This window comes from Gouania willdenowi, chromosome 5 (genome assembly GCF_900634775.1).
Source record: "Gouania willdenowi chromosome 5, fGouWil2.1, whole genome shotgun sequence".
NCBI lineage: Eukaryota > Metazoa > Chordata > Actinopteri > Blenniiformes > Gobiesocidae > Gouania > Gouania willdenowi.
In genome coordinates, this window is record NC_041048.1 from 33155332 (window position 1) to 33182910 (window position 27579).

A 27579-nucleotide genomic window follows, 5' to 3' on the forward strand; every position below is an offset into this window, starting at 1 on the left:
GGGGAGCAGTTCGGGGTTAAGGGACTTGCTCATCATCCCACAGTGATGGCCCAGGTGAGGCTTGAACCGGCAACCCTCTGATTTCAAGCCCAGCGTCCTTAACCATTATGGATTATGTCGTCACCAGCGCGTCATCACCGCAAGTTGCACATGCGCAAAATGATACGGATTAATTTAAAGCGGCTTTAACTAAGTGAAGTGTTTACAAGAAAGAGGAATGAGCAACAGGCGGTCTAATTTTGTGTGGACCCCAAATTTAATGCACAAAATGACTCTAGAAACACCCAAAATGACAAAAATATATGCAGAGGAGGAAATAGCAAAAAAGCACTAAATTACAAAATTAGAAAAAAATACAATAAAATTAATAACAATACACTACATTGACTACAAAACACAGAGTGACTCATAACACACAAAACAACAAAAATATACAAAATGAGAACAAGAATATGCAAATTAACTACACTCAATGTAAAAAAAACAACAAAAAATACATAAAACACACAAAACAACAAAAATACATGAAACAATAATACAAGAAGACATAAAATGATATAAATGCCCATAAAACAACAACAAAAATGACAGAAACACACATGTTGATAACGTGACCCTCGGATCAGAAAATCACATTTTTGTGGCCCCCTTTGTGATAAAAGTTGACCACCTCTGGTTTAATTGCACATTGTAAATGATCAAACACCTATTTGTGTTTGAATAATACAATCAATTAATGCAGTAAAATATGAGAAATTAACTTCACCTTCTATCCTAACTATTCCCAGACTCAAACTTACTCCATAAAACCCAAACTGTCACTGGGAGAACTTCTGTTGGTCCGTCTGGAGAAACATTCCTTTCTGTTTCTCCCTGAGAATCAGTGGTTCTGCTCAAAAATAGTGGTGACGACTCCAGAAGGAGAGCTCCTTTTCCCCTGCTACAGATGGATCTCCAACGGAGAGCTGGTGGAACTCAGAGGAGGGAAAGGTGATTTTTAAGTTTCCAACTGAATTCATCACAGAGTTAATATCAATTTAAAGCAGCAGGAACAAAACATAAAAGGTTTGTTGACTTCAACTCTGACTAATGCTTTTTTTTACTCACAGCGAGAAAAAACTTTGAGGATGTCCACCCGAAGCTGATCTACAGCCGCAAAAAAGACCTAATGATGAGAAAGAACTTGTACAGGTGGGTTGGCATATGTGCAGTATGCCTCCATAACTTGTTTGTATACATAAGCCAAAAATGTCATGAAATATTTAGTTTGGTTTATACTTCTGTAGGTGGACAATTACTGATCCAAAAATACCACACCACCTTCAATTCATGCACGTGTCTGAGCTCCCTGCTGAAGAACAATTCTCTCTGACCAGAACATTTGAGATGAAATACAGTGAAGCACGAGTGTGAGTCAGTCATTTCTCCATAAAATAAACAACTGTTTTTTCACTGTGCTTTATTTACTATTTTGTCTTTTCAGTGCTATTGCATTGATGTTCAAGGGGATGCTTGGCTCCACCGAACAATGGGGAAAAATTGAGGACATGAATGACATTTTCTGCATTCAAAAGACAACAATTTCTGGTACATTATAAAACTGTCCCACTAAATTGGATAATTTCATATCTCTAAAAGAAATATTTGTCTTCTATCCTTGTGTTCACGTTTTGTTTTACACATTGTTCTAACAGATATTTGCAAATAACTGCTCTGCTGTTTGAATTGTCATTTTACGTATTTTTCAAGTTATACTCTTAAAACAAAAATCAGCCCTTGCTTGCCAAAGAATAGTGAAAAATTTGGTGTTTTCTTTTTCAGAGTATGTAGCAAAGCATTGGAAGGACGATGACTTCTTTGGATACCAGTTTCTGAATGGGACAAACCCATGTGCGATCAAGAAGTGCTCAAAACTTCCACCTAACTTTCCAGTCACTGATGAGATGGTGAAGCCTATTCTGGGAACAGGATGCTCTTTGGATGAGGAAATTGAGGTTTGAAATATAATAAAAAAATATCTTTAAAAAACAACAACAAAATAAAACAAAAATACAAACATTTTGTACCAAAGGGCTTAGTGATTATTACAAAAACTTAATTTTTGCTCTCGGTTTTGTGATTGACAGAAAGGGAACATATTCATTTGTGATTATAAGATCATGGATAAAATACCGACCAGGATGTGTGGTGAGGAGCCTCTGCAGATGCCTGCCAGCATGTGCTTGTTTTACATGAATCCTAAAAACAAGCTGATGCCAATTGCAATACAGGTAAATTACTAACCCATTAAAAAGATAGTTTGTAGTAAAACAAGGAAACAAGCTCCAAACAAGCTTTTTTGGTTTTACTTGATCTGACAGCTGCCTTTGACACTGTAGGTCACAGTATACTAGTTGATCAACTCAAATCTGAGATAGGGTTTTCTGGTGCTGTTCTTCAGTGGTTCACTTCTTATATAAATTAAGAACTTTTAATGTTGCTATTAACGATGTAATGTCCAAAATGTCCAACCTAGGGGCCAGATTAGGGGGCCACATCCCGGCGGGGCGGTCTGGCTTGGCCTCTGGAGGGGGCCCTGGCTTTAAAGAACTGAAGCTCGTGGCGCGGGCGGCATCAGCATCTGGGGCGCCCGGGGGGGCTAGGTTGGGGTGCCTGGGGACCGGCGGGGGGACCCCCAGCGGCCCCCTGGTGCCTTATGCGGCTTGGGGTGTGGTCGTTCGCCCTGGGTGGGCTGCTCCTGGTGCTGCATCCATTCCGGGTCCTCCTGGCCTGGGGTCGGGTCCCTGCTGGCTCTGGGCTTCGGCGTGGCTCTGGTCGTCTGCTGGGCGTGGGCTTTGGCTCCTCCGCTGGGGTCTCGGGCGGGGGGCTCTCTGGGCCCTCCCCTCGGGGGGCTGGGCGCGGGGGTGTGGGTGGTGGTGGGGGGGTGGGGGGCTGGGGGGCCTGGGGGTTGGGGGTTGGAGTCGGTGGCGTGGTGCGCTGGGTCCTTGGCTCCTTGGGGGCTTTTCGGGTGTGTATGGGGGGGGCAATGGCAGCCTCTCGGCTTGGGACCTTGGGGGCGTTCGGGGGGCTGCTTGGCCGTGGGGTGGTCGCCGGGGGCCCCTAGATCTCTCGCTCTTTCTGCTGGCCCGACTGCTTCTTCGGGCCCGGGGGCGGCTCATGGGTTTTGCAGTAGCGGCTCTTGGAATCACATTTGTCATGGACGCACTGGCCTCGGGCTGTGGGATAACACTCATACTGGGCTCAACCATAGACACGTTGTTCCCAAATACCTGTTTTATGTAACTTCCACTCACTTCCTCCTCTGCTCACAGCCACCACCATTATTCCTAAGCCGCACACTGGTCACCAGACTGGCTTGATAACACAACAATAAGCACAATATACACAACCACAATTTCACATCACATCACTTGAAACTTATTGACTATTCCCCACCCATTCGTTTTCCTATCTTGTATCCCTCCTCCCTGTTAACCCCCCCCCCCCCCCCCCCCCCCCCCCCCCTGGTGTAACACTGCCCTCTCTTTTTTACATCCTCCCTTTAATAAAGTATTTACCCTTCCCTAGGGAGGGCTGGTGATGGTCACAATTATGCAATGAAATAAATTCATTTATTTAATTGCAATAATAAAATATGCATTGCTGTTAAAAGATTGCACTTCTTGTAGTGTTAACCTTCAACAGCATGTGCAGACAAGGTGAGAAAAAAAAAAAAAAAAAATGTCCAACCTGTCATGTGGAGTTGCCCAGGGCTCTGTTCTGGGTCTGCTTTGTTTTTATTGTACCTGATGCCTCTTGGTCTGTTAATATATGGTTTTCAAAATGTGTCTTATCATTTTTATGCTGACGATATCCAGTTGTACTGCTCCTTTAATGACTCAGAGTTTCACTTTGTATCTGAGTTCTTAAATTGTACATCCTGTATCAAAAACTGGTCGTCATCAAATTATCTCCAGATAAATTCAAACAAAACAGAAACTCTGATCATCGCTCCTGATAAAAAGGTCCCTCTGATTAAAAACTCCCTTGGTGATCTGGGCTCATCTGTTAAAAGGCAAGTCAAGGCAAGCCAAATTTATTTGTATAGCACATTTCATACACAAGGCAACTCAATGTGCTTTACATGATAAAACATTCAACAGCTTAAAATCAATGAGAACATTTAATCAGTAAAATCAATTCAAATCATCAAAACACATTAAATCAACAACATGACCAAAAATCTCCCTCTCAATCATATGCAGTAGAGAAAAAAAGTGTCTTTAACTTTGATTTAAAAATGTTCACATTGGATGCTGACTTCAGCTCTGCTGGCAGTTTGTTCCACTTCTTTGCAGAATAACAACTAAATGCAGCATCGCTATGTTTACTGTGAACTCTGGGCTCCACTATCTGACCTGTGTCCATAGATCTGAGAGACCTACTGGGTTCATACCTGACTAACATGTCACTGATGTATTCTGGACCCATTCACAGATTTATACACCAGCAGCAGAACTTTAAAGTCTATTCTGAGGCTGACTGGGAGCCAGTGTAAAGACTTTAAAACTGGAGTAATGTGCTCTGACCCCTTTGTTCTGGTTAAGACCCGAGCTGCAGCGTTCTGAACCAGCTGTAGCTGTTTGATGCTCTTTTGGGGGATTCCTGTCAGAAGACCATTACAATAGTCCAGTCTGCTGGAGATAAAAGCATGGACCAGTTTCTCCTGATCTTTCTGAGTCATTAAACCTTTCACTCTAGAGATGTTTTTTAGGTGGTAGAAGGCTGTTTTTGTGATAGATTTGATCTGACTGCTGAATGTAAGATCTGAGTCAATCAGAACACCAAGGTTTTTTACTTGGTCTTTAGCTTTTAAAGGTCAAGACTCAAGATACTTGCTGACAGCAGTCCTCTTTTACTTGTTACCAAAGACAATCACCTCCATCTTGTCATTATTTAGTTGAAGAAAGTTTTCACTCATCCAGCAGTTTGCTTTTTCCAAGCAGTCACACAACACCTTAATGGGACCATAGTCATCTGGGTTCAGTGATAGATATAGTTGTGTGTCATCTGCGTAGCTCTGATAATCAACCTTACAGTTCTGTAAAAAGTGTTCTAAAGGAAGCATATAAAGGCTAAACCGATTCAGATTCAAAGTTTCCAATACTTACAAAATAACTTTGCTCCTTCAAGTATGACTTAAACCATTGGATTACTTTTCCATTTAGTCCAACCCATGCTTGCAATCTGTGCAACAAAATTGTATGATCTACAGTGTCAAATGCAGCACTTAGATCCAATAGAATGAGAACAGATGCTTTTCCTGAATCAGTGTTCAACCTTATGTCATTGATCACTTTGAGCATTTTCTGTGCTGTGATGAGAACGAAAGCCTGACTGAAATGTATCAAATATTTTGTTGGATGTTAAGAATTGACTCAGTTGGTTGAAGACCACCTTCTCAATGATCTTGGCCATGAATGGGAGGTTGCTGATTGAGCTATAGTTAGCCAGTATAGAGGCATCCAGTGTTCTCTTTATTAACAGAGGTTTCACAACAGCTACTTTCAAGGATTTTGGTACGGTGCCTGATTGGAATGAGTAGTCAATTATCTGACACAAATCAGTAACAAATGACTTACAACAGTTTTAATGAAGTTTGAGGGTATTGTGTCAAGGCAACATGTTGATGGATTCAGCTGCTGAACAGTTTCCTCTATTGTTTTTGGGTTCACTGTAATAAACTCTAACATTGTAATTGACTCATTCCTCAGTGGTTGAAGCTGTTCAAGCTTTTTGTTATTTTGCTGGTTTGTTTTGATGTTTGACCTTATCAATTGTATTTTTTCATTGAAATAAACAGCAAATTCATTGCATTTTCCAGCTGACAGTAATTCAGGGGCAATCTGATCTGGGGGGTTGTGAGCTTTCAATTACAGAAAACAACGTGTGAGTTGTTGACATTTTTGACAATATTTTCAGAAAAGTATTGCTACCTTGCTTTGAACAAGCCATCATTGAATTTTCGCAGACTTATTTTGTATAGTTCTAGATGAATTTGGAGTTTTGTTGATCTCCATTTATACTCAGCTCTTCTACAGTCAGATTTCAAATTCTGCATTATCTCAGTCCTCCTCCAAGGTGTTTTTTGTGTGTTTGGTTTTCTCTTAGTTTTGATTGGAGCCACCACATCTATGACATTATAGACTTTTGTATTAAACTCATCCATAAGATTATCAACTGTATCAACTGTCTCAGCACTCAAGGTTGGTGTCATGTGGAGGAGACACCAAACCAGCCTCAGAAACCTTGGGGTTGTGTTTAATCAAGCACAAAGATTGTCGTCAACTGACTAAGAACAGTTTTTACCACCTGAGAAATATCTCTAAAGTGAGGCATTTGTTATCAAAAACAGATCTGGAACTGGTTATACCTGTACACGCGTTTATATCATCCCGCTTTGACTACTGTAATTCTGTTTTCATCTGTTTTAATAAGTCGACCCTAAACAGACTCTAGATCATACAAAATGCTGCTGCCAGACTTTTAACTGGTGCTCCCATAACATCCCACATTATCCCCATTCTTTCTACTCTGCACTGGCTTCCAGTCAAGTTTTGCATAGAGTATAAAATCTTAGCTCTTACTTTCCGAGCGTTACATGGCCAAGCCCCTCAATATATCTTTGACTTGTGCCCCTACACTTCAGGGCGCAGCCTTCGGTCTTCAGGCCAGGGTCTCCTTAAGATCCCAAAAACTAAATTTAAAACCGAGGAGACCTGGCGTTCCAGGCTGTGGCCCCCAGACTCTGGAATAACCTGCACCAGTCTCTCTGGGAGCTTAACTGTTGAAAACTTTTCAGAAAAGCTTTAAGTTAACTGGATTTTGATTTTTTACAATCCTTTTATGATGCTGCTCCTGTGATGTAAATGCACCCATGTTTCATTATTTTATTATGATGTTGCACCTGTTGTAACATCATAATAAATTTCTAAATAAATTACTTCTAAATAAATTACTTCTAAATAAATTACTTCTAAATAAATTACTTCTAAATAAATTACTTACTAACAGATTACGGTTCTTGCACAACCAGTTTGACTTAGGGCCTTAATGCCAAGCATGCAGTTACCATCTCATACCACACCAGGGGTGTATTTCAGAAAGGATGTTTGACAAACTCTATTCATAAATGCTGGGTCAACATGCCACGCCATGGGGAAACTCTGGGTATGTGATTCCATTACAGCTGGTATGAAGTGGGTCAATCAACTCAGAGTATGTAAATCTTGGGTTACTTAAGTGCATGAGCGCGAAAAAAAGCCATCATCAATTGAGCAACGATAACACAAACTAACCATGGCAACCACCCGGAGGAGAGCGATTTATTCACCCCAATTATTATTATTATTATTATTATTATTATTATTATTATTATCATTATTATTATTATTATTATTATTATTATTATTATTATTATTATTATTATTATTATTATTATTATTTCTTCTAGCAAATGTATGGGACCATAGACTTCTCACTAGTGCGCGGTCCAGGCCACTCTTGTCATTGTCAATCTGCCAAGTTTTCTGTTTCAGGTTGTAACAGCCCTCATCTATTTGTTTTTAATGATTTTTTTCAAGTCACGACCCAAATAATTGCATGACCATGATCCTAGAAAATCAAAGAAATCAACCTTAGCACACACTTTTAATCACACTTACAAACATGCAGGTACCTGCAAATATAATTGTCACTTGAAAAAAAATATGATTGACTGGTTTTGGTCTGCTCTTTATACACAGCTATTGGTGTTCATAAAAATGTGTTGTCATTTACTCAAACTGACACAGAAACTTGAATTATCATCACACTAATTTAAATGGATCATTTTGTCTTCCAGCTGAATCAACAACCTTCTGAGCAGAATCCTATCTTCTTACCAAGTGACTCTGAGACGGACTGGCTGTTAGCCAAGTTATTTGTCAAAAGCGCTCATGCACTGGAATTTGAGTTAGTGGTTCACCTCATGGGGACACACTTCCTGGCAGAGGTCTTTACTGTTGCTGCTCTCCGTAACTTTCATCCAATTCACCCTCTTTACAAGGTAGAATCACACAGATGATGGATTATTATGATCATTCTTTATTTAACCAACTAACTCTAATTGAGTTCAAAATCTTAATTTCAAGTGACATGTGAGTTGGTATTAAGAACCTGTTAGAGCTGGTGGGGACTTAACTTTCATCTGTTTTGTGTGTGTGTGTGTGTGTGTTACACTTGTCTCTACAGCTGCTGATCCCACACTTTGAATACACTCTGCCTATCAACACTCTGGGCCGCATTACTTTGCTTGGAACTGAAGGAGCTTTTGAAATTGTCTGACTTTTAAACACATTTTTTGATATCTATAAAATACATATATATCTTAGTATAATTTGTTCTAAAATTATATATATTTAAATAACTTTGTTCCAACTATAACTAACAGAGTACTCTTGGAAATGAGGGATCGATGGAGCTTATCAGACGAGGTCTCTCTGAAACAACCTACAGCTCACTCTGCCTGCCTGACAACATATCTGCACGAGGGCTGGAGTCCATCCCCAACTACTACTACAGAGATGATGGACTGAAGCTGTGGAACATCATCAACAGGTTTGTTTATTTTCAAAAAACGAGCACCTCCAATCAAACCGAATAATATGACATTTTTATTTTTTGCTTTTCACCGTGTCTGCACATGCTGTCGAAGGTCAACACTATATGTAGAGCAATCTTCTCGCGTTGTTATTGCAATTAAATAAAGGAATTTATTTTACTGCATAATTGTGACCATCACCAGGCCTCTCTAAGGAAGGGCAAGAAAAACTTTAATGAAGGGAGAATATAAAAAATAGGGCAGTGTTAAATCTAGGTGAGAGGGAAGGGAAGAGAGGAAAAGGGAGTCAACCGCCAACCCAACCCCCCACCCCGAGGCACCCGGCCAGCAAACCACCCACCCAACCCCACAGGGGATGGCCCAGAGAGCTCCCCGCGAACCCCAGCAGAGGAGCAGAGGCCTACACCCAGGAGGCGACTAGCACCGCGCCGGACAGACAGCCAGCGGGCGCCCACTGGTGGCAGGGTCCAGAGTCAGCAGAGGCCGGACCCCAGGCCAGAGGGAACCAGAACAGAGGCAGTTCCTGCAGCAGCCCGGCCGCCCAGGGCACCAAGGCAACACCCCACCCGCACCCTGGAGCACTGGCCGAGCCGCCCAGATTACTCTTCATTGATATCGCCACCACGATGAGCCTTAGTTATTGTCAAAATCAGGCCTCTAATATATGACATTTCTAATGAATTAACATGTCACTCTCGTTGTCTAGCTACGTGGAAAAAATGATGCAGTACTACTATCCCTCTGACGGTGACGTGAGTAAGGACAGGGAGCTTCAGGGATGGATTCAGGAGGTGTTCACTCATGGCTTCCTGGGAAACAAGCATTCTGGTTTGTTTCAAATGCTGCGATTTGGTTTGTAACACCATACAGCTGCTCCAAATGTGACTTTTTTTCACCTTGGTTGTCATGGTTACAGGAATTCCTTCTGATTTCACTAAAGTCATAGACCTTGTCAAGTTTCTCACCATGGTAATCTTCACGGTGACAGCCCAACATGCTGCAGTCAATAATGGACAGGTTAGAACATATTAATAAAGTATTTTTTATATCTAATATTAGATGTAAAGGGTACTTGTTGTAAAATTGCATATAACCAAAAATGTGTTTAATGTATTAGAAATATTCCGTACCAATACTATGAAGCCAACGTCTGGCTAACTCTGACTTAGTGTCGTTATTTGGCTTGGAGATGCAAAAAAAAAGGTTTTTACATGCAGCTCCATTGTTCAGAAACTGTAGACCAATAGAACACTGTTGCTTGGCAACAGCAAGAGGAATCAACGAATGTACGTCATCCTGCGCAAAATGGCAACTCTCCATAGCTGATGCCCAAAGGTAAAAATTTGTTCTAAAAAGTCATTTAAATTTTTTCTTTTTTTTTTTATAAAAAGGTGCACATATTTAATTTCTTGGTAATAAATGAAACACATTTTTTCGCTATATATACACTGTATTTTTACTACAGATACCCTTTAAAACCAGATAAAAGTAATTTGCACTTGTGGTAATACTTCTGCTAATAGTTCAGTACTTTACATTATTACCAAGGGCCTATTTTGTCAGAAGACTAAAGGGGAGATTAAATTTAAATTTGTAAATGTTTTTTTTTATTATTTAGTTTGATTACCTGTCCTGGGTCCTGAATGGTCCACTCCTGCTTCGCAAACCTCCTCCAACCACCAAGGGGCAGTCAAGCCTGGAGACGATTTTGGAGACAGTCCCAAATATTGGAGAGACTGCCAGATTTGCAGTCTTGTCTCTGATCCTCTCAAAGAAGTACTCGGACATGGTTTGTTCACCATTCAGAAGCATGTAAAACTAAGTAAAAATCCCAAATTAAACACTTTCTCTTTTTTACCTGATTTTTCTGTCACTTTGCAGGTCGTGCTCAGAGCCCACTCGGAGGAGCGCTTTGATGAGCTCGAGCCAAAGCAGATAGAGCTGGATTTTCAAGCTGAGCTTTTCTCTCTCAGTGACGCTATTCAGACTAGAAATGCTGAGCTTGAAATTCCCTACACGTACCTGAACCCCACTCAGATCGAGAACAGCATTACAATCTGAGAACACCTCAGACAGCTGACAAGCTTGTATAAGCTGCTCTCAACTTTTCTGCTTTGTTCCAAAAAATGCATCCAGTAATTTGTTAGCAAATTGTGTGTGTATTATTGTAACAACTATTTCTAGGGATATGCATGCTCCAAGTTAGTTAAACATGTATGTATTTTAACAATACCCAAGATACATTTTAAATAAAACTATGTTTGTTTCCAATTCTTTTCACTTTTTAACCTTTTAATAATGTTACAGGTAATAATCAAACCAACTGAAACAAAGTCAAATGTGCTTGTCAGGTTCTGAGAGACACCAAGTGTTAAGAAATGAATGACAAACCACAGTGTTATTGTTCTGATTTAATACATTTTAAATAGCTACGTTTAAAATTAAAGGGGATTAAAAAGTTTGTAAATACTACTACAGGTAAACCAACATCTCCTCAATCAGTCTATAATGAATAAAATCAAAGGGAATCGGTAATCCGTGAAGTGCGTTGTGCGCCGTCTTCCACCTCCGCTGTGGAGGATGGGAAAAAAACACCTCAGTCATTGCGTTTAACTCCCCGTGGTTCAGATGCACAACCACAGTCCGCTGGTACGGTCCTTCACTTAGCTTTTTTTAAGGCGTTGGATGATTTCTCCCATGCCGGGTCAGCCCTGTCGCTGGGCCGCCTCTGCGCACGCCAATTGTTGCCTCAGCTCCTCTCCTCGTTGCTCCTGCCTGACGCACGATACAGCCTGGGTACAGCGCTCAATCTAGTGAGATCACGCACACACACGCCAGTTACAGCTATCCACTTTCCTTCTCTTTAGCTCATTCAAGGCGTTGGATGATTCCTCCCACGCCACATCAATCCTGTCACCCTGTAGCCTCCACGCACACTTATCTATGCCTTGGAGCGATCCCCTCACCGTCGGCCCCGCCTGACGCACGAGACAACCTCAGGAACACGTGTGATCCAGTGGGATCACGCACACACACAAGATACAGCTATTCACGTTCCTGCACTTAACTGATTAGTCTGGTGATGCATCCGAAACACGTCGTCTACGGTCGTCTGTGTACGGCTGTCAGACTTCCTCTTTTCCTCCGTGCGTCTCCACGTCCTCCTCCTGTCTGGTGCCTCCTGCACATCCGTGTGTTTTTCCATCCTTCATGCCTGTCTCGCTTAAAAAGAAGTCACTGGTCCTCAGACATCCAATCACCTCCAGTGGGATGGAGTGTGCAATTAGTCCCTGCTCTCGGCTCATAGTCCTCATTACACACAACAATCAATATAGAAAAAATAAACACAGCAATAGTACAGTAAAGCAATACCCTAAAAATAATGTACAAATGGGCAAAGGCAGCTTCTACACTCCGACATTCTCACCACAGAGAATTTGCTACCACCAACTTTTGACATCAGTGATATCAACCAGCTCCACTGGTCATGAAGTATCATTTGCTAAATTGTGACACTTTTGGAGCTATGTTGGCATTTTTGGGATAGGGTTAGGGTAATGAATGGTTCGGGTAATGAAGGACATTTAATGACTATGACATCTTATTCATACTAATGACAGATGTGATATCATAATAATAACAGCGTAATGTCAGCCTTATGTAAAAACTTTTTTTTAAAAAAGTGTTTACTGCATTAGTTGAGAGAAGGAGGGAGGGTTCTCTAAAGTGTGACTCTTTCTTATCCGAAGGGCAACCGTGTCGTGAGTGAGTGCACCTTAAATGAGTTGTTCCATCCGTGCTCGATTCATCTCTGCAGCCGTTATCCCACCTTTAAGAAGAGCATGGTGAAGGAGTTTATCAAGGTGGTACAGAAAAGCAGATAGATTTTCTCCTCTCTTTTGAAAGGTGTGTCTGTATTTAGTTAAAATGTCCATGCCAGTTTCTGTTGTTCCATAAACTGTGTCGATTTCAGCTAAATATGCCGTGGCGGTAGCAGTCGGAGTGCTTACTTTAAGAAACCGAACAATGTCAGCAGCAGACTCCATTAAACTTTCTACTATCCGCTGTCTCTTGGCAGCATCATTACATTGCCATTCACTAATCATTTGTGTGGCTTGCTCCATCCAGGCTTCATTTTCTTCCTCACCAGAAGGTACAGGTTTAATTCCAGAAAAGAGTCTCAACTTTCTGTAGCTGGGTGCATCAATTGGTGTTTGGTTATATTTATCCACCAGCTTACTGATCACATTTACTAAATCTATATTTACATCTTGTTTTGGAGCGTGCATTTTTTCTATAATGTCCTGCACATCTTCAGTGGACCTACCCTCTTCTTCTAAGAGTTTAAAAAGTTTTGTGTTGAATGCATCACCCTTCAATTTAGCTGAGGAGGGATCTAAACTCCCTACAACATCAACAACCCAGGGCCCTGCTTCCACTTCAATCCCTATTTCAGGAGGTACAAGGTCAGAATTTATGTCTGGATTAATGGTCTCAACTAAAATGAACAATTTTGTACCAGTGGAATCCCCCCGGCTATCACATATGTTAGTACGACCAAACACTTTAACGGTACCCAATACTTTATTTACAGTCTCCCTGCTAGTCTCAATGGGTACGTTGCTAAGCAAAATAGCTCGAGCGGGTTTAACGGCCTTTTGCAAACTTAACTCAATGACTGTGGAAAAATCCATTTTAAACCCAGAACTCTTAAGCACACCCCAAAAGAAGGGGAAAAAAAAATAAAAAATTCAATTCAATTCATATAACTCATATGAATGATACAATTACTGCTTATGTGAAAAACAGAGAAGGTCTCAGTGGATCCTCCAAAATGCAACCCTTAGTATAAATATAAGTTACTCAAATAACCAGTAGTTTTAGTTTTAGCTTAGTGTGGCGAATTAGCTCGTTCTCTGTTTACCTCATAAACCAGGCCCAAGACTGAATTATAACTCAGAACAAAAAAACATTTATTTTCTCTCTGTAGGAAACTCAAAGTGTCCTTTTTACAAGGTGACAATCATTCATCATTCAGGTTTTTTTTTCAACTGTTCATATAATCAAGAAAATGAATCAATCCCCACCAACCGCTTGGGTATTAAAGGTTTTTTTTCTCTGTATTATTCGTTGGGCCCCATACGGTGGTGCACTTTGATTACTCACAAACACCTCATGGTCCAAGGTGAGTAAAGGCAAGGTGAGCTCCTCTGATGAGGCCGGTTGGCGTCCTGGTGTTGGCTCCACGGCGTGCATCCTGGTGCTGGTTCAGCAACGTCAGTGGGTCACCTGGAGAGCTGCGGCGTGCGTCCAGCCTCGGATCAGCACGTCAAACGATCATCAGGTGCCCTGCCGTGCGTGTCCTGACACAGCTCAACAGCCGCGCCCTGCCCCGTCAGCGTAGATGACTAGGTGAGCTGCAGCGTGCGTCCAGCCTCGGATCAGCACACCAGGCGCCCTGCCGTGCGCGTCCCGACTCAACAGCCGCATCCCGCCCCGTCAGCGTGGATGCAGACAACCCACGGTGTGCGTCTCCACCCTGATCAACAGGTGACAGTCTCTTTTTCTTTCTCTCCCCAGTCCAATTACCTGCTGCCTTTTAATACCTCCCCCTGGCTCCTCCTTCATTGGACACAGAGCCCCCTGCGCCATCTCATTGGGTAGCATTAACCACACAACTACTGTGTAACACATCTCATTTATCATAGCGTTACACTTCCATCCTGCGTTCTAATGTCCGTTCCCTGGGGAACAAACTGGACTACCTTAAACTGAATTTAAATGCAAGACAGGAGATGAGGGCGGCTGTGTTTACATTTACACCAATAACATCTGGTGCAACAATGGTGAGCTAGTCTCGTGTCACTGCTCTCCTGATGTAGAGCTACTGACTATAAAATGCAGACACTGTTCTCCCCTGATCTGTTATAACTTTTGGCAGTCTATAAAACTCCACGTTTTTCACGTTCTCACTAATTAGTACAGCCAAAAATACGGCAATAGTTCACCATTTCCTCTCAAAATTTGGGATTTGCTCATTTGTGTGCTGTTTGTAAACCGGCTGCTTACCTACAAAATGGCAACTTCCGGGTTGATGCCTGGATTGATGATGTGCCGTGAAAACCCTCTATTGTCCATGTTTGGAGAGGATAATTTGAACATGTTTCATATGACTGTGTTTCCTTCTGTTAGATATTAATACATGTTGTGATATGTTGTCAAGGTGAGGTTAATACTATTGAAATGTCTACAAGAAGGCAGCATGGCTGCATTATTCTGTTATTAGTGTGGATTTGTCTCCGTTAATTTACGTTATATTGGGGATATAAGTGATCTGTCATTCTGATTATTATTATTCTGTTTATTTGACAGAACCACACACACACACAGATACACAGAGATATAAACACCCAGAAGATAAATAAATAAACTAAAGAATCACCCTGCCTATTCATTGCATTCTGATTCGACTCACACTAACTACTTCATTTTGGCAGTTCCTGCCATTACAATTACATTACTTTTGGATTACTTCCTTGTGTCACATAAAATTATCAAATATGTATTTTTTCTATTTTTGTCGGAAAGTCTTATGTTTACAGTTATTTCATTCTGAAGCTGCTTGGTAGTGACGTCACTTCCCTTTTGAGAGCATCCATCTTCAGTCATTGACTTTGCATGTAATGTGTTCGCTTGTGCCGCAGAAGCCGCGTTTGGTGTGAACGTAGCATTAACCTCACTATAACACACAAGAATAAAGGAAAGCAGAACACGTTGGAGTAAACATCGCTAAACAAGTCAGATAACGATATTGAAGTCTTGGCAAACAATAAACTTACTTTAACTTAGTCACGCACACGGAGGGCCCTCATCCTTTAGAACACAGTGTTACTACTGAAGATGGATGCTCTCAAAAGGGAAGTGACGTCACTACCAAGCAGCTTCAGAATGAAATAACTGTAAACATAAGACTTTCCGACAAAAATAGAAAAAATACATATTTGATAATTTTATGTGACACAAGGAAGTAATCCAAAAGTAATGTAATTGTAATGGCAGGAACTGCCAAAATGAAGTAGTTAGTGTGAGTCGAATCAGAATGCAATGAATAGGCAGGGTGATTCTTTAGTTTATTTATTTATCTTCTGGGTGTTTATATCTCTGTGTATCTGTGTGTGTGTGTGGTTCTGTCAAATAAACAGAATAATAATAATCAGAATGACAGATCACTTATATCCCCAATATAACGTAAATTAACGGAGACAAATCCACACTAATAACAGAATAATGCAGCCATGCTGCCTTCTTGTAGACATTTCAATAGTATTAACCTCACCTTGACAACATATCACAACATGTATTAATATCTAACAGAAGGAAACACAGTCATATGAAACATGTTCAAATTATCCTCTCCAAACATGGACAATAGAGGGTTTTCACGGCACATCATCAATCCAGGCATCAACCCGGAAGTTGCCATTTTGTAGGTAAGCAGCCGGTTTACAAACAGCACACAAATGAGCAAATCCCAAATTTTGAGAGGAAATGGTGAACTATTGCCGTATTTTTGGCTGTACTAATTAGTGAGAACGTGAAAGACGCGCTGGGAGGCGAATTATTCGCCGGTGGGGCGGCGCGAACTGTTTCGCGCGTTGAACGCGAATGCTGCGGCAAGCGCGCTCCCGATTTTCGCGTTGTTCGCCGTTCGCTTGAGTTGAAAATATTGAACTCCAGCGGCAGTTTCGCATGACGCGCAGGCGCGAAAGCCAATCAGAGTCCTTGTTGGCAATGACGTCAGGCAGGCAACACGGAAACCAGTATTTTCACCCGTTCAACCATTGAGGAGAAGCTAATCGTAGCGGTGTGTGACCACCGGGAGCCTGTTATTTTAACCGGGACCAGGAAGGATTTGGCGTGGAGGAGAATCAGCGAGGAGGTGGAGCAGCAGGTAAATGTTCTCTCTGTAGTTTTCATCTTTGAAAATCGGCAGTGAGTGAGGATAGCATTAGCTAATGATAGCATTAGCCGCTAACACCAGCTATTTTCACTTATGGGTTATGAGAGGAAAAAAAAGTCAGTAGAACCGTGGTGGGTCAGCTGCAGGAACATCTAAACGGTGGAAATACCCTGTGGTCATGTCCTTCATCGACCCCTTTGTTTCACCGCGAGAGACAAGCAGCAACATGGGGTAGAGGGTTGAGGAAGACAGGACCACAGTGTATGGTCAACCATCAGAGACTGGAGGTTTGTTTATCAGTGCAGACATATAGAAATATATACCAGGTTAATATTCAGGCCTTTATGTATCACAGGGCTTCTTCTAGTGGGGGATCTAAATCTAGTATAGTGATTTAAAATGTATAGTAATGTGTTTCATATATTGTGTTTGCTGTCACTCAGAGGTAAACAATCAGATGAGTGATGGAGAAGGACAGGGAGGGGGAACAGATAGTGCTCAGGGAGCAGGAGAAGATGATGATGATGATAATGATGCTGCAGCAGCATATCCTGCAGAAACAAGTGCAGCCAAACCATCTGATATGAACATGACAGAAGTTGTTTTGCATTCTGTTATAAATAAAATGTATCTATAAATGCTTGGTATATCAGTGATGACAATGTTGATCATTACCTCATTTAATGTTTAATTAAAATATATCTATGATCTTATTTAAGTAACAGTGACTTGATAAGCTATTTTATATGTATATATATAAAGTTTGTTTATTTTGAAGGAAAAAGAGCAAAGAAGAGGTCCAGCCAAGGCTCTCCAAGAGAGGTGGAGCAGCTTATCCTACAGACCTTCAGGAGACCACCTCCTCACCACCAGCTCTGACTGAGGATGAGATGTTTTTCAGAGACCTGCTTCCTATCCTGCAAAAAGTGCCACCAGAATTTATGGAACGTTAAATTTCAAAGTTTTAAACTTCTTGATTATCATCCGGTAACACTAAATTTGGAATATTTTAATTAGGTTTTGGATTGGGCTGGATGGGCGGCACTCTTTGCATGGCAGGAACCACATTGTGAATAGTTTTTTTATACTAGTTTGTTTATTATGTAAGTTTTATAATATTGAAGTAAACAGTTTGTTTAAAATTGAGGTATTATGTTAATGTACATGGTGTTCTTTCAGAATTGTTGATTAAAAATGCATTTTAAAGTGTACTTTTGCTTTCTTTTTAATTTCTATCAATGCATCTTAACAGCTATGTGTACACCACATCAAGGTTATATATTTTGTTCATACAAAAATATATATTTTCCTCATATTGATTCTGTGTGAGACCTTTAATGCCTTAAATTAATTTCAGAGGTGAGGTTTCTGTGATTATTTCTTTCTGGTTAAAAATGAAGCTGACAGACGTTTCTCTCCCCATTCTTCCATATTTATTATACACATGTTAATACAGTAGGAAGTTTGCTCTATAGAAGTATGTGGTTGGCTCTTAAAATAGTCGTTTTGGGTGTTCTGGTGGAATATGTCTAGCCATGGAACGGCTCCTGCAGAGAAGTACGATGTGAAGACCTCTCGTCCATAGCTGTTAGCTGTGGTCCTGAAGGAGTCACCTGTGGTCAGATACCTGCACAGTGAACAACATAGAAAAGCTCAGATCATTGATAATCAGATATATATAATGTGGGTGTGTACGTGTGCATAAAAGGTGGAGAGATTAGAAAGAACAGGCCTTATCTGCCAGATGACAATAATTAACAGTAGTAAATAAATAATGATTTATTAATAAGAGTTAAAAACAATAAATATTATTAATGAAACAAGCCTCATCTTCCAGAATAGATCTCCAGAGGACAAAAAATAACAATAGTAAATAATTTATTATAATGATTAACTTTTATTTTAGTTGTAATATATTTATGATAAAAAACAATAAAGCAGGGATTAATATAGTATCTATCTTTATTGTGTATTTGAGAGATGTTTCTGATGAATCATAACATCTTCGGTTGCTTATGAAACTTACCGGAGACAGACAGACAGTCGTTCGGCTGCAGAGATGGAACTCCGGTAGTTGTATCCTGCAGGGACATCCGTGGGCCAATCCGACCCAGCAGGTCGTCGAATCGGGCGCTGGTCATCCACGGGTACCGCTGGAAGCAGTCATCATCCAGCTGTAGCTTCTGAAGCGGTCAGTGAAGCTCACCGAGTTGGATGTGGCGCTGGTTAACCTGGTGAAGCCAGGAAAGCCGACGTTCCTTCCGAGGTTAGGAGCAGTGAATTAACGGGGGTCCTCCATAGTTGATGGTGGAAACAAACAGAGCCTGGTTGTCGCCGTTTGGGAGTCTGGTGGGCGGAGCTTCGCTTCAGACGCGAATGAAGCGAATAGGGAAACATTTTTTGATCCCGCGAATCCTGCGGAAGGTTTCGCGCGACAGACGCGAACGGTCCCGCAGAAAACGCGTTTGGTGTGAACGTAGCATTACACATCGTTTATTTGTACTGCTAGGTTTCATTTAGCTTCTGTGTCACGTCAGATGCACCGAGACGTTAATTAGATACTCTCTGCTCAGTTGCGCATGCCTCCTCTAGAGGGCGACAAAAACCACTGAATCCATCTAGTACACTTTCCATGAATCCTTTGCATGTCTGCACGTTGGCTGTTTTGCTGTTTATTTGGCTTGTTTGACCAAGTTAATATATTTTGGTGATTTGATTTAATGTTTATTCTCAAACAACATGTTTTTATACATCTGTACATATTGATGGTGTTAATATTATCATTTGTATATGATTGGTGATATTAATTATGTTATTATTTGTTTCCTTTAAAGAACCACACACATACCTACAAAGATTTATACCTCACCATCATCCCTGCCAGTACACCAACTACAATAATAAATTCGCTGGTAACAACTTCTCCGTGCCCTTCTCTCTGACCGGAGCCCTGTCGAAGAAAACTGTCAGACCAGTATTATTCCCTTCAGAGTGTCCCACTCTAGCACAGTTTTACTAAAGGCATTTAAAAAAAGGTAGACTACAAAGAACTTGTTCAAAACAATCTTAAATGACAAATTATTTAATCAGCCAGGACAATTAAATTAGGGCAATTTAGTCTTCAAGACTTCAAGACATTATTTATTTATTTCAAGCTAAGCAATAAAAACAAACAAAAATGTTGTAAAAACACTGCTAGTACTACTAGTAGAATAAAAACTCAAAGCATTACTGAGAGAAAAAAATGACCGTTACATTTTTTTTTTTTTTTACTTATAATTGACAATGTTTTATTATTCAACAAAAATTAGGCAGCATTCTTAACAAATCATGAAGCAGAAGCAATACATTGTTTACACATCAGAACAAATCTAGTTAAAACATACATTCTTGCTACTGTTTAACAGGCTTTAGCTAACCCGTGCGTGATTACATAAATAGACAAATGCTTTGATCAATAACAACTTTTTTTCTGTAAACACGAAGTTGGTGCAGCCTTTGTGTTACATGCAATTCTCGACTAATTTTAGTGAACAAAACACCTGAAAGTAAACATTTACACAATGAGTTTTAACTCAGTTATCAAAAACAGAAAAACCAGGTGTTTTCTTAATCTAGATTCAGGTAAATTGAACGTAAAGAAGTCTGATGTTGAGAACATTTAATTACCCAGTGTGTATGTTGAAACAACATGAATTTGTATTTTCAAGACATACTTAGCATAGGAGAAGAGTTGACATTAATGAAGCACATAATTTTAATTAGTTTGGGTATGCAAGAGTTACTCTTCGTAATGCAGCTTTTGCATGTGCTGTTATGCCTGCTGTAGATTTCTCAGTGTGATATAGGCCTGTTTCCTTTGTTTGCTGAGGCTGTTTGAAGTGAGACAAAAACATTCTCCATCATAGTCATCAGTGTCTCTTTGAACTCTCGACTTATAAAGCAGTGTGTTCATGCAGATGTTAATGGTGGCCAGCCAGAGGCTTAACTCTTTGGTAAAGTTGCCCACCACATAAGAGCAGTTATGGGAGGAAAAGTTAATTTGACAAAAAGTATATGGTATCCTGATTGCGTGATATGGAACAAATGACACAAAGAACACAACAACTACCAGAAAAACCTGTAGTTTAATTTTCTGATTGCCCCTGTTGTTGCTGCCAGAGTTTCTGAATGACTGGATGACTTTTCTCGCAATGCAAATGTAGCACACCACAACAACTACACTAACCAACCAGAAAAAAAAAACACTTAAGTAGATCACAGTCTTCTTATGGAAAACAAGATCTGCTGGTGTTTTAAGGTACATGGATATCTGTCATGTCTTCTGGTGATTTGTTTGTTAAAATAATATTGGGCAACCCTGTAATTCCAAATATCATCACCCAGATCAGGGCGGATACCAATCTGCCAAAGGCTGCATTCTGACAAAATAACATGTTGGACGGAGTCACGATCTTGAAGAAGCGGTCCAGACTGATAAAGCCTAACAGGGCAATACACGTGTACAGTATGTCATAGAAAATGACGCCAGAAACGGCATGAAAGAATAAATAAGAGGTTCGATGAACGTGGCAAGTCACTTGCAACTTTGATGGGGATGAGAAAGGCCATAGGACAGTAACCACAAGATTTTTTAAGTAAATCACAAAAGTGGATGTGGACTTGAGGTACAGAGACACCCAGGCTGCCACACCATTTAGCAACAAAGCTATTAGAGTGCAGGGATGGCATACAGGTTCAAACTTGAGCTAGATTGAATGATGACATCATGAATGATGACATCAAACCTGTAAAATAAAAAAACGGAGGAAAACATGATACTGATGCCCCAGGGCGACGTGCACGCACCTACAAATAGTTTTATATTAATAATAATAATGATTGTAATTAAAATCACATGATCATTATGCAAAACTGCTGATCATTTGGCTGCAACAGCTGTAGCTGTTTTAAAAAGGAACGCACACACAATGCGTAAAGACGCACAGTGGCTTATTTGGCACTGCTGGAGGATGAGGCGCACGGGAGACCAGAGTCGGCGCCAGGCAGTATTAAATGGGGGGCATTAAGAAAATTTCAGGGGCGCACAAAAACGCGCCGTTCTAAGTCGCACGCAACCAATAGTCGACTAAAGTTTCACACATGTTCTGGTCGGGTGTGCGCTGGTGGGAACATCGACATCATCTCTCGTAGCGCCAATTTCTGTCTCGTAAACTTCTGTCCTCTCCATCTGAGCTCTGCATCCAAAGGTGAGCTGCTACCACCTACATGTCACCTATTATTTTGCTATCTGACTCACAGTTGAGGCCCACCCACCCCCTGTCGATCACACAGATGTAACATCCTCTTCCTCCCTACACGCAGCGATGACCGTTTTGGCTCGGTTAGTTGATGGTTTAATCTCACGATCGCAACATTATCAATAATCCACTCAGGTCCATACATGTTCTGTGTTAGTACTGTATGTGGTGCTGTGAGCTGCTGGACACATCACATTATCACTTCATAGCACCTTAATCTCACTCGTTCCTGCTTCTTCCCCCTCAGCTAATGGTAGGGGGGGAATACAGAAGATAATCTCTTATCTAAAGGAGCACCGCTGCCACCTTTATGGCACCAGTTGGTTACTACATGACATTACAGCTTAGATATTGATGAGGGACCTCCGCCAGTCAGTTTTCTAGTAATCTCCGTGAAAAAATCGCAAATGACGAGTTATCTTGTCACTGGCACTGAGTGAGTTAACGACAACGTTAGCCAGACAGTCAATGATACATAAGGTTTGTTGGTCACATACATATATAATACTACTGAATAGTACTTCATGACTTTATGTAGTGTAATAGCATTAGGGTGTTCAGCTTTATGTGGACAGTGTGCAGCAGGGGTGAAAGAAAGTAGGTAAATAATAGTGAATGAGCATTTAACAACAACCTAATGCTATTAAAACACAGCCACAAAAAAAAAGTTTGCTCGGTAACCTCTGACCAAGTGGTCGCTACAGACACGGAGATTAGCAGACTCTGCTCCTCCCGACTGCAGACGTAGGTTTAAAATCCACTTTTTACGGCATTGTTCTATGAGCATTTATATTTCTCACCTTTGTGAAAGACAATTTTCGGTACTCTATAATATCTCTTTTCCTTGTGAGTGACGTCATGTGAATCAACAGAGCAGGTCATAGACATAAACACATTCTATTGGCTGATCCTAACAACAGCTCTAGGGTACGTTCAATAGCATAAATGGAGCAGACTCCCATCCGCGTGCATGATTTATTTTACTCTGTAACGTAATTTATTTCAAATGTAGCAAAGTACTGTTACTTGAAACAAAATTTACTTAAGTAAAAGTAAGGATTCACCGAATATTCGGCCACCGAATATATTCTGCCAAATATTGCAAAAAAAGCAGCATTCAGCTATCGGTTTAGTGAGTAAAAAGCAAGGCCGAATATTAGCTTGTGACGCAATGATGCAGTCAAACAATCTGCAGTGATTTTGAGTTGGAAAAGTGTGCGCGCGTTACTGCAGAACCAGCAGCAGCAGCTCCTCCTTTCCGCACACAAACACAGCCAGACTCTCTCCTTATTGCTCACCGTCATCCGTCGCCGCGTAAAAGTTGGAAACCATCCAATTCCACAACCAAGTCCGTTGTTAGAGCTGTGAGCCACGAATTCGTAAACATCCTCACCGCTTCCTCCTCACGCTACACCGGGTCTCGCTGCATAGACCGGGTCTCGCTGCATAGACTGGTGTAGCACTCCAGCTGTTGGAGTGCTAACAGCTGATGTGTGTAAACATTGGGTCCGTGGCTCTAAGCAGTGACTCCCAACAGGATCGGCAGCAGAAAAAGTAGTGCAGTTTGGGCGTTCAGTAGTGCAGTTTGCATTTACATATATGGTAATAAAGTATAATATATATTCTATATTATACTGTACCAAAACCATTAGAAAGTGATTTTTTTCATCATACCTCCCCTTTAATGCACTTTAGCTTTTTTTTTTGGAATGCATGTTTTGTTTTATTTGAAGGGCTAATATAAATAAAAAACTTTGTTGTGCTTTTTTGAAAAGCAAAGGCTACTGGAATATGAAAAAATGTCATAATATTCAATAAACATTTAGTTTCTTTAAAAAAACATGTCTAAAAATGTATTCTAGTCTATTTATGCACTATTTAAAAAAAGTAGTGAAAAACTGAATAACCGCATTCAATATTCGGTATTTGGTCAAGCGTTTATATTTTATTCGGCTTCGGCCTCAAATTTTCATTTCGGTGCATCCCTAAGTAAAATTACAGATTTTAGAAAGTACTCAAAAAAGTAGAAGTACACAAAAAAGCTACTCAATTACAGTAATGAGAGTAAATGTAATTTGTTAATTTCCACCCCTGGCATTTTCCCACTATTGTGTGCATTTGAAAATATTTATTGCAGAACAAATTAGTTAAAATATACAGTGGAAAAATATTGTATTATTAATTTAGTTTGAACACAGATTTTAAATCAATTTGCCTTCGGTGGTTTAAAAATTTGGCCATCTTTTAACAGTAAGGATATCACTAGTTGTATCTTTAAGCTAAGGCTCAGGGAGTATACATTATTATATGGACACATAAGAAACTATGCATTTACCAAAATATTGTTACTGCGAATGGATCATTTAGGTCAGTAGGTCTTTAAAAATGATCTAATTTCCATTTGTGTAGTCCATTTGACTCGGGTGGTCACAAATAGATGGGGAATAATTTGTTTTTGCTTTTTCTTTTTGAGGTCATCGATACATTGGGAAAGAATAACAATTACTTTTAAATTATTAGCAGATTGCCTTCAACTTATGTTGGGGTTTCATTAAAGGCAAAAACACTAACATTTTGATATGAAATACTAACTTTTGTTTGAACTTTTTTTACCCATGCAAAACTGGGAAAAAAAAGGGGACAATATGATGATTTACATACTTATTCATTGCAATGTTGTGTCAATAGGTACGTCATCACAGCATTACAAAACAATATACAGTATGACCTTTTTCATTTACAGTCAGTGGTGTAGGGCTAAACATCAACAGGAAGCATGAAAATAAATATTGTTGACTACCGTACAATTCATCCTTTGACCACTAGAGAGAAGTAGAACACAGTTTAAGGATATCTATACTAAACCTGCCCATCACACACATACAATATATACTGAGGAATTATTCTTTCTCTAACTAGAAAAAAGCCCAACACAAATAGCTCCACTTTTAATGATACTAAACATTTTGTCTCTGTATTCCCTACAAAGGTAAATGTAGAGAATTCGGTCCAAGCAGGCATTAGTTGTAGAAATCTCAAGGACTAATTTATGGAGTAATTCTAGCCATGTTAAGATGCAGATATTAAATTTCCCCGCATTTCTCTCTAGTGTGAAAGGAATACACATAATCTGTAGAGGCAAAAAACATATAAAGAACAAAAAGAGGATCAGGAAGACTCGTGGTTGAGTTTTCTTCTGTCCTTGACTGTTGCTGCCCCCAGATTTCCTAAAAGACTGCAGGACTTTAGCTGTGATGCAAATGTAGCAAAATACAATCAGAATGCTGACAATCCAGAAAAGAGACTCCGTTGATATAACGACCAATACATGAAATGTCATGGCAGCCTGACTTTTAAGTGACATACAAGAATGAGCAGAGTTATTAGCAGGATTCTGGTCGGTCATTATCATAGCATAATAGGGACCCAACAAATATTAAACCCAAACCGAGGAGGACATCACAATACTAAACACCACGTGTCCCAACAACTCTCCACAAGGTCCGACAATTTTGAAGAAGCGGTCCAGGTTGATGAGACCCATTAATCCAATGCTAGTGTACAGACAACTGTAGAAAACCACGTCAATGTAATGGCAGTTGAAGGCTTTTAACTCAGCTGTGGCCTCAGGAAGGCGACTGCTGAATGTAATGATGTTATTGTTTTTTAAACTGTCTAAATGTTTAAAAATGCTATTTTTAATCATTCAAAGCACAATGAATTGCCTTGTGAATAAAATGCACTATACAAATAAATGTGCCTTGCCTTTGCAAACTGCCAATACAAAAAAAAAATTCTTTTGGCAGCTTGGGAAACTGTCCTTTGTATGAATACAGAATTCTGTTATACATTGATTCTTGTATTTTCTCTTTTTGTTTTTCAGTATATTTCTCTCTTACTTGTGTGTGCTTATGTGTTTGTGTTGTTTTTGTGTGTTGTAGGTATTTAAATCATTCTCACTTAGTGTGTGTTTTTGGTGTTGTTTCTCATGTCGTTTTGTATTTTTCACAGTTTTTTGTAGTGCGTATTTTGTAGTGATCTTGTAGGTTTTTCTCTAATTTAGTGCGTCTTTGTTGTCGTTTTGTGTGTTGCCAGTAATACTAACTATTTTTCTCTTTGTGCATGTGTTTTTGGTGTCATTTTGTCTATTTTGTTGTTTGTCTGTTCTCTTTGTTATTCAGTATATTTTTCTCTTAATTTGTGTGTTTTTGTTCTTGTTTTGTAAGTTACAGATAATATTTAGTATGATTATCAATTTTAACTAAAAATAAAAAATTATAAAACCCCATTGTAAATAAGCCCAGGTACATTTCTGTGTGTAAACAAGGTTTAAAGTGTTTTATTTTGGTGCTTATTACTATGTTTTACAATCAGTTGTAGTTAACTTCCGGTTAAATGTTTGATGCTTTTATTTTGGCGGCATCACTTCCTTTTTGCCGTTTGATGCTTGAGATAACTTGATGTTGATGGAAACATACGTACAAGAATACAACACGGATCGGCTTTAAAAGTGTTTTATCTTTAGCTGCCCCCTTTTTTTTTTTTTTTTAAGTTGTCTGCACATGCTGTCAAAGGTCAACACTACAAGAAGTGCAATCATTATGAGACAGCAATGCATGTTTTGTTATAATAAATTGATTTATTTTATTGCTTAATTGTGACCATCACTAGCCCTCCCTAAGGAAGGGTAAGAAACCTTTTATTATAGGGAGGATATAAAAAGGGAGAGCAGTGTTACACCTAGGTGGAGGGGGAGGGATAGTGGAAAGGGAGCAGGGAGGAGAGACTCAAGGTAGGAAATGGAAAGGGTGGGGAAAAATAGATTATTTTACAGTGAAAGTGAGATGTGAAGTTGTAGAACATATTGTGCTTATTATGTTGTGTCAACAACCCAGTATGGTGACAAGTGTGAAGCTTAGCTATAATGGTGGTGGCTGTGGACAGGGGGAAGGAGTGAGTGGTAATACCTAAAGCAGGTATTTGGGATTAGCGTGTCTAAAGTTAAGTCCAGTATGAGTTTTATCCCACATCCCAAGGCGTGCCAGTGCATCGTAGACCAGTACATGTGAAAAAAACGCTACCGCAAACCCAGGAACTGCCCCGGGCCCGCAGGTGTAGCCAGGCCAGCAGAAAGAGTGGGGGCCTAGGAGCCCCAGGCCACCCCCCACGGCCGAGCAGCCCCCAGACGCCCCCAAGATCCCAGGCCCAGAAGCAGCCACCGCCCCCCACGCACACATCTGAGGAAGCTTTAAGCAGCCGAGCACCCAGCGCATCCCACCACTGACCCCAAGGACCCCCGCCAGCATCCCGCCCCCCTCACCCACCTACACCCAGGCCCATGCCCAGTAGACGGCCAGAGCCGCGCCGAATGAGAAGAAGGCCCTGAGCCAGCAGGAGCCGGACCCCAGGCCAGAAGTACACGGAACGGAAGCATCACCGAGAGCAGTGACCCCAGGGATGACGACCACGCCCATAGCCGCCTAGGATACCAAGGGAACTCTGCAAGTCGCCCCGCCGGCCCCCAGGTGCACCGACTGAGCACCCCAGAGCGCGCCAGATTGCCTTTCCTTGATGCCGCCCGCACGATGAGCCCCAGACAGCCCCCACCACCACCACCACCAAAGGGCCCAGCCACACCGCAGAGCCCGGCTCACAGGTACACAACCGGTGCGGAGCAG

General features: G+C 40.6%; 2 protein-coding genes and 1 pseudogene across 3 annotated transcripts in view; 1 reads left to right on the plus strand and 2 right to left on the minus strand.

Annotated features, from left to right (window-relative positions):
• The window catches only part of LOC114464078 (hydroperoxide isomerase ALOXE3-like), a 1091527-nt gene extending 1080615 nt beyond the window's left edge, over positions 1-10912 (plus strand). For both annotated transcript variants that reach the window (XM_028448145.1, XM_028448146.1), the window contains 13 exons: positions 789-990; positions 1110-1191; positions 1287-1409; positions 1484-1587; positions 1822-1994; positions 2127-2270; positions 7883-8086; positions 8272-8358; positions 8471-8637; positions 9348-9469; positions 9558-9658; positions 10260-10430; positions 10523-10912. In XM_028448145.1, coding sequence (XP_028303946.1) covers positions 789-990; positions 1110-1191; positions 1287-1409; positions 1484-1587; positions 1822-1994; positions 2127-2270; positions 7883-8086; positions 8272-8358; positions 8471-8637; positions 9348-9469; positions 9558-9658; positions 10260-10430; positions 10523-10702 — 1860 coding nt within the window. In that variant the 3' untranslated portion in view covers positions 10703-10912. The remainder of the gene's footprint in view (positions 1-788; positions 991-1109; positions 1192-1286; positions 1410-1483; positions 1588-1821; positions 1995-2126; positions 2271-7882; positions 8087-8271; positions 8359-8470; positions 8638-9347; positions 9470-9557; positions 9659-10259; positions 10431-10522) is intronic.
• Positions 10913-20415: 9503 nt separating this feature from the next.
• Positions 20416-23233, minus strand: LOC114463424 (P2Y purinoceptor 13-like). The gene is given in 5 exon segments (XM_028446972.1): positions 20416-20923; positions 20925-21131; positions 21133-21217; positions 21220-21309; positions 23200-23233. Coding segments are annotated over 5 exon segments (924 nt in total).
• Positions 23234-24812: 1579 nt separating this feature from the next.
• On the minus strand, positions 24813-27375 carry LOC114463425 (P2Y purinoceptor 13-like; annotated as a pseudogene).
• Between the last annotated feature and the right edge of the window lie 204 nt (positions 27376-27579).